At 38.3% G+C, this 11410-nt stretch overlaps 1 protein-coding gene across 1 annotated transcript in view; it reads right to left on the bottom strand.

Annotated features, from left to right (window-relative positions):
• Window positions 1-416: 416 nt before the first annotated feature.
• Window positions 417-11410, bottom strand: part of LOC133618968 (uncharacterized protein KIAA0040 homolog) — a 39084-nt gene continuing 28090 nt past the window's right edge. Inside the window, exons 3-4 of the mRNA XM_072915198.1 lie at window positions 7782-8170; window positions 417-1225 (exon numbers count right to left, since the gene is read on the bottom strand). Of these exons, the coding sequence (XP_072771299.1) occupies window positions 715-1071 (357 nt within the window). The 5' untranslated portion in view covers window positions 1072-1225; window positions 7782-8170 and the 3' untranslated portion in view covers window positions 417-714. The remainder of the gene's footprint in view (window positions 1226-7781; window positions 8171-11410) is intronic.

Genomic DNA, 11410 nt, shown 5'->3' with positions numbered 1-11410 from the left:
GTGGTCTGTGCCGTCTACTCCCTCCTAAACATAACAAACACCGGGACTAGTAACGCCAGGAAAGAAGGATAGAAATAGGGTTTCTAAGGCAAAAAGGTTAGAGAAAGCTGACAAGTATAGTTGGGACACTTTGACGTTCTCAAAGACAGTCGGAAATTATAAAATCATTTTGAAAAATCCAAATTTCTTCTACTCTTGTGCTAAAAAATATCCTCCAAAACAAGGACAGCCAAAAACAGAGGCTAAAGAGTCACGGGTTGCCAAACCCTCCTGTGGACATATGGGGCAGTGGCTATAATACTTTTGGATTTTAATAGTTTTTCTTTCTTCCAGTAGACATGTGGAATTATTCAACACAGCAATGTCAGTCAAACCATGCATTGAATTTCTAACTCAAAATTTAAAAGAAAGAAGAGTTCTGTTTTTTATTTATTTTTTTATTTTAAAAAGTGAGTCATCATCATGTGATATATTGCTTGCGACAAGTACGCAGTCGCAGTCACAGCCAGGTTTAAAACGGGCTTCCCCCCCTGAATGCAGACAATGTATTTCACATGGAAGCTTCAACAACACACACACACACATGCACACACGCACACACACGTCTGTAATAAATGTTTGTACCACAAACAAAATGTAAACATTACAGCACTGCGTGTCCTACATGGCTAATGGAAAACTACCGGCTATAACACTGTTTTTCTTCTTTCTCTCCTACTCCATCGGCAAAGCGACCCGATCGGGTGTCATCTGCCCCGTCTTGACCGAAATCCACAAATCCTCATTATTGTTTGAATTTTTTTTCTTCTTCTTCTTCTTCTTCGATTCCAACGCTGCAGTCTGACCTCCTCCTCCTCCTTCTCCCGCACATGGACAGCAGCATCTGTTGGCATGGCGACAGCAGCAGCAGTGGCAGCACACCAGCAAGGTGGTGAGAAGGACCAGGAGTGGGAGAGTGAGGAGGACCACCAGGCAGACGGTGTTGTGGACACCTTCCTTGTGTTTCTCCTCCACAAAGCTCCACAGCTGATTGAAGAAGTGGTGGATGCTCTCTGTAGGAGGTTCCTCCATGGCTTTTGTCTCGTTGAAGTTGGACTTTAGTTAATCCTTAAGGTGTTTTTTAGAGATGCACATGTTGACATTTGTTGGTCAAAATCAAGCACCGATCCATCAACTGAAGTCACCAAAATGTGGCCTTTCTTCTTAGGTTAGTTGAATTTTCAGTCTGTGGAGCACAAACAACAACACAACGTGAGCCCTAATATTAATTATAACTACTGTCTATTCTCCTGTCTGTCAGGGATACTGCACAGGAGTCATGCACAAGTGTTCCTCAGAGGAGGACGAGGGGCTAGAAAGGCCTTTGAGAGAGAAATTTAGGTAAGCAGAGTGGAGACAATCCCGCTGCAGGTGATGCATGCGAACACGAGTCGCTAATGGCTCCCATCGGAGCTGCTATGTAGCAAAGATGGCCTTTTGTTGTCTGATTGCAACCATTTCCTCTGCCCTCAAACTGAAATCATCTTGCTCAGGAGGTCTCTGCTGGAGGAGGGAACGTACTGCGATGGGGGGGAGAAGACTTGAATAAAATGTCTCTCTTGAAGGGCTTGTGGACGCCATTTTTCATTAAAGATCCTCTTTGACAAGAGGTCTGTGCTGTTTTTAAAGTAACTACAGCAAAAAAGGAGAGAACACCATCCTCTGACAGGAGTAATCTGCAGTTTTTAGGGTCTTATTGGGGGGAGGAAAAAATCGCTAGTCAAAGATCCCCTATATGACGGGAGCGCCATGCTGTTTTAAAGCACCTACTTCCAAAAGCTAGTCAAAGATCCTAGGTGACATCAGCTTTAACCTGTTTTTAAGAACCTACTGAAAAACAATGACGGTCAAAGATCCGTCGAGCTACTTCCAAAAGCTACTCCAAGATCCTCTATGAGAAGAATACTAACTTAACTTGTTGTAACTGCAGCAGTCAGCGCTAAAGCACATTAGCACGAAGCGTGTGTTTGTGTCAATATGCACCACCTACAGTATAGGTCAAAAGTTTGGACACACCTTCTCATTCGATGTGTTTTCTTTATTTTCATGACTATTTTTTACATTGTAGATTGTCACTGAAGGCATCACAACTATAAATGAACACATGTGGAGTAATGTACTTAACAAAAAAAGGTGAAATAACTGAAAATATGTTTTATATCAGGGGTCCCCAAACTGATATATTTATATATATATATATATATATATATATATATATATATATATATATATATATATATAAATTGTAAGTATTATAATATTATCAATTAGTGCGCGAGGAATATATGCAGTATATACAGTATATATATATATATATATATATATATATATATATATATATGCATTCATATATATATATATATATATATATATATATATATATATATGAATGCAGTTGAGATAGGCTCCAGCACCCCCCGCGACCTTCACAGGTGTGCTTGAAGCTCATCGAGAGAATGCCAAGAGTGTGCAAAGCAGTAATCAGAGCAAAGGGTGGCTATTTTGAAGAAACTAGAATATAAAACAGGGGTCCCCAAACTTTTTGACTGGGGGCCGCATTGGGTTCAAAAATTAATTAGAAAGGACAGATTAAAAAAAATAAATAATAATAATTAAAAATAATGTAACTTTGGACTTCCCGCGGGCTGGATTTTGGACACTGGCGGGCCGTATTCAGTATCCAGTTTGGGGACCCCTCATATAAATCATATTTTCAGTTATTTCACCTTTTTATGTTAAGTACATAACTCCACATGTGTTCATTCATAGTTTGGATGCCTTTAGTTACAATCTACAATGTAAATAGTCATGAAAATAAAGAAAATGCATTGAAATGAGAAGGTGTCCAAACGTTTGGCCTGTACTGTACATGTATATGGTATCTGCTCAGCACAGTGTATCGCCAAGTACAGGAAATAGTACTTAACTGCACCTGTTTTTGGGAGAAACCTTCAAGAGTAAGAGCGAGCAAAGAAGCGGTTTTTACTTGCAGACATCTTGCCAATACCTCCTTCCCACAGATCTCAGACTCTCATTTGCTCAACAGGAAACAGCTCTTCAAGCAGCGTGAGAAACATCAGACTTGTGTATTAGGGTATTTTAGTGGTGGACCAGCCAAAGACACCCATAAACAAATCATGACTGCTGCTTTAACAGCAAGTCAAGTGTAGTCAATGACAAAACCTCCCAATTGTTATGATTGCATGCAGGCTGCTTTTCCAGGGAGCATGTGCGACCTAAAAGAGCAAAAGTGGGGACAGAAGGCATGGCAGGAATCTTTCATGACTTGCCCCGAGCACAGAGTACTCAGACCTAGCTCATAGCACACAAAGCGTCGTCCTAACTGGATTGAATACGCATTTTTAAAGTGGAGAGGAGTAATACTGACGAGACTGATGAGATGTTAACGACAGAAACGAGCGAGAGGAGGAATACACGTCGACTGAGAAGATGCTAATATATAGGAGTTTTAAGGACCTACTGCAAAAAAGTCAAAGATCCTATTAGTGACCCAGATCTATACAAGAGGATCACATTGATGTTTTTGAGAAGAAGAACAAATGCTAGTCAAAGGTCCTCCAAATGACTAGACCAGATTGCTGTGTTTAGGGTCACCTACTGTTTGAAAAACACTAGTCAAAGATCCTATATGACAGGGCCACTCTGCTGTTTTTAGGTACCTCGTACAAAATTAACTATTCAAGGATCCTCTATATCAGGGGTCCCCAAACTACGGCCCGCCAGCGTCCAAAGTCCGGACCGCGGGAAGTCCGAAGTATATATAAATATATATATATATATATATATATATATATATATATATATATATATACTTCGGACTATATTAATTTTTAATTTATTTATTTATTTATTTTTTATTATTATTTTTTAAAATCTGTCCTTTTTAATTAATTTTCTACCGCTTCTTTCTCTCGGTGTCTCCTAGCCGCTGAGGCAAATTATATTGTCTAAAAATGCATTTCCCATAGGTAATGTCAATTAGTGCGCGAGGAATATATATATATATATATATATATATATATATATAGATATATATATATATATATATATATATATATACACCTTCTTATTTCAATGCTTTTTCTTTATTTTCATGACTATTTACATTGTAGATTGTCACTGAAGGCATCAAAACTATGACACCTGTGAAGTGAAAACCCTTTCAGGTGACTACCTCTTGAAGCTCATTGAGAGAATGCCAAGGGTGTGCAAAACAGTAATGACTAAACAACAATTATCACTAAAGTGGTGAAGAAAAGGGTGGGTATTCTAAAGAAACTAGAATATAAAACATGTTTTCAGTTATTTCACCTCTTTTTTGTTAAGTACATAACTCCACGTGTTCATTCATAGTTTTGATGCCTTCAGTGACAATCTACAATGTAAATAGTCATGAAAATAAAGAAATCGCATTGACGGAGAAGGTGTGTCCAAACTTTTGGCCTGTACTGTATATATATATATATATATATATATATATATATATATATATATATATATATATATATATATATATATATATATATATATATATATATATATATATATATATATATGTATACAACCCGGCCCCCGGCCAAATTTTTTCAACCCAATGCGGCCCCCCAGTCAAGAAGTTTGGGGACCCCTGCTCTATATGACGGCACTCTTTTGCTGTTTTTAAATATCAAGTGCAAATTAGGTGAGTCAAAGATCCTCTCACAACAGTAACAGCGTTTTAGGGACATGGATCAATAGGACATGATCACGATGTTGTACATTGTTGTTTTAAAGGACTTCCTGCTTGAAAAACATTAGTCAAAGATCCTCTATATCAGTGTTTCTTAAGTGAATTATGTGAAGTCAATTATATGTATACAGCACCTTTCTTTAGAGACTCTTTACATAGCGAAACCCAGTATCTACATTTATAAGCTGCATTTAAACCAGTGTGGGTGGCATTGGGAGCAGGTGGGTAAAGTGTCTTGCTAAAGGACACAGCAGCAGTGACTATGGTGGCAGAGGCAGGGATCGAACCTTGAACCCTCATGTTTCTGGCACGACCTCCCTACCAACCGAGCCGCCCCATTGTTGGACCGATGGCACACCCTGGGTAATGCATGTTTCCACCACGTGTGGCAGTAATGACAATGTTAAACAGACGGAAGAAGTCTGGAGCTGAAGTTAAAGTAAAAGTTTCTAAAGCGCAACAATTATGACTAAAGTGGTGAAGCTTTATTTTCATTTCTACTTTAATATTATTGACAGTTTAGTTAAGAAACAGATTCACTATCAATTTATTTGATTTATTTTAGCACAACATGTGTGAATGTGAGTGTGAATGTTGTCTGTCTATCTGTGTTGGCCCTGCGATGAGGCGGTGACTTGTCCAGGGTGTACCCCGCCTTCCACCCAATTGTAGCTGAGATAGGCTCCAGCGCCCCCCGCGACCCCAAAGGGAATAAGCGATAGGAAATGGATGGATTGATGGATAATTGTATGTAAATTTATTTTGTGGCAGTTATTTATGATTCCCTTCTTATGCAGTATATTTGGTAAGTGCTTATTTTCTAGTTTCTAAGGTTTATTTGTTAAATAGATGATACTCTTTGTGATTAACACACATTTTCATATCATTTGACAAGGTTGGATACTTTAAGTAGGTTACATATACAAGTATTTACTGAATATGATTAAGATCAAGAGTAAGATTACATATTTAGTGTTAATATTTGAGTGGGGCCTGGGGCCCAACTTTTCAATTACACAGGACCCTGTCTAAAAAGTAAAGAACCCTTGCTCCAAATGGCAGGATCAGATTGTTGGTTTTTAAAAACCTACTACTGAACCTACTACTGTTTTAAATACCTAGTGCTGAATAAGATACACCGCTACTGTTTTAAGGTCCTTACAGCAAAATAAACTAGTCAAAGATCCTCTATATATGACAGCACACCTCTACTGTCACACTAGTCAAAGATCCTCTATATGACTATTTTGAATACCTAGTGCTCTGGTGTTTTAGTAATTATTAAAAAAATAGTCACAAAAGTGCTTTGTCTCTTTGTTAACTAAACTTTCATAGTTTCAGGGCTATTAATTTGTTCACAAAGAAGCTGTTCACTGAACTGAGGTCTTATGAGATATGCTGATGTCCTAAAGTGGACTTATTATGCAAAACTAGGGATGTCCGATAATGGCTTTTTGCCGATATCCGATATTCCGATATTGTCCAACTCTTTAATTACCGATACCGATATCAACCGATACCGATATCAACCGATATATGCAGTCGTGGAATTAACACATCATTATGCCTAATTTGGACAACCAGGTATGGTGAAAATAAGGTACTTTTTAATTTTTTTTTATAAAATATGATAAATAAATTAAAAACATTTTCTTGAATAAAAAAGAAAGTAAAACAATATAAAAACAGTTACATAGAAACTAGTAATTAATGAAAATGAGTAAAATGAACTGTTAAAGGTTAGTACTATTAGTGGACCAGCAGCACACACAATCATGTGTGCTTACGGACTGTATCCCTTGCAGACTGTATTGATATATATTGATATATAATGTAGGAACCAGAATATTAATAACAGAAATAAACAACCCTTTTGTGTGAATGAGTGTAAATGGGGGAGGGAGGTTTTTTGGGTTGGTGCACTAATTGTAAGTGTATCTTGTGTTTATTATGTTGATTTAATAAAAAAACAAAAACAAAAAACCCCCACAAAAAAAACCCGATACTGATAATAAAAAAACCGATACCGAAAATTTCCGATATTACATTTTAACGCATTTATCGGCAGGCCGATATTATCGGACATCTCTACGCAAAACCAACTTTTTATACCTAATGAAACCTTTTTTTTTTGGGATGTGGGATCTGCATTAGCCCTGAAACTTTAAAATCAAACCATGGAGACATGGCGGAGAAATATCAATCAATCAATCAATCAAAGTTTATTTATATAGCCCTAAATCACAAGTGTCTCAAAGGGCTGCACAAGCCACAACGACATCCTCGGTACAGAGCCCACATAAGGGCAAGGAAAAACTCACCCCAGTGGGACGTCGATGTGAATGACTATGAGAAACCTTGGAGAGGACCGCATATGTGGGTAAAGGAAAACAATCTTGCCCTTCTTCTTTTTCCCACAAGTGACGTCATTGAATATCTCCATATATCGTACAGATTTACCCAAAGGGCTTTGTAGTAGTCGTAGTCCGACCTAGTCAATAAGCCCCTTCTTTTCCTCTTGTTGCGGGGCAGACTTGCTCGTACATGCACATGCATCCTCCGCTGTTGCCATTTTTAATAAAAAGTGCCGTATAGTTTGAACTTATATCTGTCGGTAGACTCGCTATGGAAGCGCTAAAAACTACAACACGGGGAAAAGACGCAGTGGAGCCATGTAAATATAACGGCGCATTCTGAAGAGACGGTCAGAAAGCGTCTTGAAAATGGTCTGAAAAACATAATCTATGCAACATTTCGACCAAAGAACCACGTTACATGTTAAGTAGACCACAAGGGAGTATTTAAATGTGGAAAAAGAAATCATAATATGACCACTTTAATGGAAGTTTTGTGCGACTTTGGAGACACATGTTGGTCCACTACGTGTAAACATTTAGAGGTTCCATCAGACAGGAGGAAGAAAACACTTAACATTAAAAAAACTACTAACTAGACCAAGTTTTTTTCAAGCTGCTGCATCCATCCTTCTTACCTTCAAGTCAAGTGTCCTCCAGTGCGTCTTCAGCCATCGTCTTGTCTGCTTCTTCAAAGTTCTTCTTCCTCCTCACACAATGACACACTCGCACACCCACACCCACACACACACACACACACACACACACACACGGTGACAAGGCTTCACTTTCTGTTCCGGTTTTGCTCCTCCACTTATGTTCAACCCCCCCGATCTCCTCCTCTCCAAGAGTGTGTTAGGAGGACAACGTCACTGCGGCCTGCCCACTTTGTGCAAGAATGGGCCCTCTGTCTCTGCTTGCTTGTGTGTGTGTGTGTGTGTGTGTGTTGGATTCTTGCGGTTGCTTTACTGTACTCACACATAAGCACCAAGTCAGTGACGCCACGCCGAGTCAGGGAGAGTGGAACCTTTAGGTCAAACACACACACACACACACACACACACACACACACACACACACACACACACACACACACACGCACGCACGCACACACGCACGCACGCACACACGCACACACGCACACACGCACACACGCACACACACAAATATTTTCAAACATTTACTTCAGCACAATGAAGTTTCCGCAGTGTTAACAAACACATCTCCACCCATTGAACAAGTCTAAAAGGGGAACAAACATGGGAAATTGAAGCTGCAAAAGTATGTGAACGCTCTACCAGGTGAACAGTGCATGACATGTATACACACACACACACATACACACACACACGTACACTCACAGAGCCCTGCCTGTGGCATTGTGGTTAATGGCCATTGTGGCTCAGTCGAGCAAAATGGGTTTTTTCATTCAAAGTTTGAAAAGCCGAAAGAGACGAGAAGCAAATGGGAAGTAGATCAAATACGCTAAAAGGACTACAAGTCACAAGATGTCACACTCGTAGAAAAAAAAAACCCCAGCTACGACAAACACACATCGTTCCTGATCACTGAACATGTGTATGTTAAAACAATGAAGGTTCCTCTAGAAACTAGTGTGGATGTTGGTTGCTAAGCTGCCGTTTTAGCAGAACCGAAACCTATGTTAGTCATTTAAATAGCAACAAGAAGGCTTTCCTGTCTATTATATAAGACAGGGGTGTCAAACTCGTTGTTATGGAACTCCACATCAAATAATGGCTGCCCTTAGTAACAGTGAATATACATAAACCAGTGGTTCTTAACCTTGTTGGAGGTACCGAACCCCACCAGTTTCATATGCGCATTCACCAAACCCTTCTTTAGGGAAAAATAAAATGTTTTGTTTTTTTCAAATTCAAGACAAAGTTATATGTTTTTGGTAACACTTTAGTATAGGGAACATATTCTAAGTAACAAAGACTTAATTTAGAGTTATTTGGATACTAGGGGAACATATTCTAAGTAATAAAGACTTAATTTAGAGTTATTTGGTTAGGGTTAGGGTTAGAGGGTTAGGGTTATAATAAGGCCATGCCGAATAAGGCATTATTAAGTACTTAATAATGACTAGTTAAGAGCCAATATGTTACTAATTTGCATGTTAATAAGCAACTAATTAATGGTGAATATGTTCCCCATACTAAAGTGTTACCATGTTTTTTTTACTGGTGCACAAAATGAACCGTGCATGAACATCACCTTGTTCAAAGAACAAAACCAACACAGTGTATAAACTCAAAACAAACTACACACCTGCAAATCAGTCAACTGTTGCCGTACCCGCAATACGCCGATAGGGAGAAGTTTGTATTTACACGATGAGTCGGGTGTGTTTTGACCTCCGCCGAACCCCTTAGGCCGACTCACCGAACCCCTAGGGTTCGATCGAACCCAGGTTAAGAACCTGCACTGACATAAACATAAATGCATAATCGCCTTGTGATATTATTAAGCATTTGATAGTTTTACTGTTATGTACAATTTAATAGATATCTTTGTTTTATAATGAAAAGTCAAGCAGATATGCTTGCCTTTGCCTTCCTTGATCTGGACCCCATTGTGCAGAGCAAGGAAGGCAAAGTGCAGGTAAAAGCTCATTTTATTAAGGAAAAAACAAGAAAAGGCAAAAATAAATCTAGTGCAGCATGGAAATGCACAGCAGACAAATGCTTGTTCAGGTATGAAGCACAAAGACCCAGCACTGGCAAGGAGGAACAGGTGTAACTAAATAGTCTGTATTAGCTAATGGAACGCAAGTGTGCTGTCGGGAAACATAACAGAAAGTGCAAGGTGAGAAAAACAAGAAATCCTACCAAAATAGGAGCACCAGGACAGAAGCAAAACAAGGGGAAATAGTGAAGGAAGTCAAACCTATGATGTCGGTACATGGCGTTTGATGAGAATATCGTATGTGTTGCATCCCTAAAAAATATAAAAGTTTAAAAGATATGCAATTTCATGCAATTCATGCATTTTTTTTCTGTCAAAATGGTAAGAACGAATACATTTAGTAAGGAAAATCAAGTACTTTATTGACATATATTCTTTCAGATTTTCGAGAAAAGTATTGGAATAACCTGTTAACTGTGAATTGATTGGATATTGGTTGATGATTTAGACAATCCTAAAAACTTCATGGGAACAATTTAGGGAAGGCTCTACGGGGAAAAACCACATTGAACTCCATAAGGAAGATTTAAAACATAAATAATGTGACAACAATAACAATGTCTCTCTCACACACACACACACACACACACACACACACACACACACACACACACACACACACACACACACACACACACACACACACACACACACACACACACACACACACACACACACAGCAACAGAAGTAAGTAGAAGCCAAGAGCGCATGTGCATATTTTTTTACACATATTGACTTACCTTGACCAAGATAGTATACTTAACTTAGATATGTAATGAATATACACTGTAGGAAGGTAAATAATACAATGCACATAGGCACTTAGGACCTGATCTACTAAAATCAAAATAACATATGCAAACTATAAAATGGTGTGTACTATTAGTGGGCGTGTTGCGGGTGGGTGTTCTACTAAGACTGCATGTACAATTGATAAGTGGTGCAAAAGTAGTGCACTGCAAAAAGTCAGTGTTCAAAACGAATAAAAAAAAAAAAAAAAAAATTAGGGGTATTTTATTTGAACTAAGCAAAATTATCTGCCAATAGAACAAGAACATTTGGCTTGTCAAGACTTTCCAAAACAAGTAATATTAGCTAACTTCAATGAACCCAAAAATACCTTTAAAATAAGTATATTCTCACTAATAACAAGTGCACTTTTCTTAGTAGAGAAAAAAAGAGACCTTTTTGCTCAATATATTGAAAAATATTCTTAAATTAAGTAAATGCTAGTGCCATTATCTTGACATAATGATGTGCGCTCTGCATTACATTTCTTGAAACCAGCAAACTTATACTAAAAACTAATTTATTGTTCTTAATGGAAAAGCAACAAGGCAACCGCTTGTTACTCTCGGGGTCTACTAGCCGCTCAGGTAAATCATATGGTCTAAAAATGCATTTTTCCATCGATAACATGACATCATCGCGCCAAGTGCGTGCTCTTTCAGTCAATTAGTGCAATATATACAGCCTGGCCCCCGGTCAAAATGTTTTTAATTGTAATTTTGAAGAATTTATCTGAATGTGCATGAACTATTTCTGTTCAAAATTGTT

Source organism: Nerophis lumbriciformis, linkage group LG19 (assembly GCF_033978685.3).
Source record: "Nerophis lumbriciformis linkage group LG19, RoL_Nlum_v2.1, whole genome shotgun sequence".
Lineage (NCBI taxonomy): Eukaryota > Metazoa > Chordata > Actinopteri > Syngnathiformes > Syngnathidae > Nerophis > Nerophis lumbriciformis.
The sequence above is the reverse complement of the archived record's forward strand: the minus strand, read 5'-3'. Positions and strand labels throughout refer to the sequence as shown.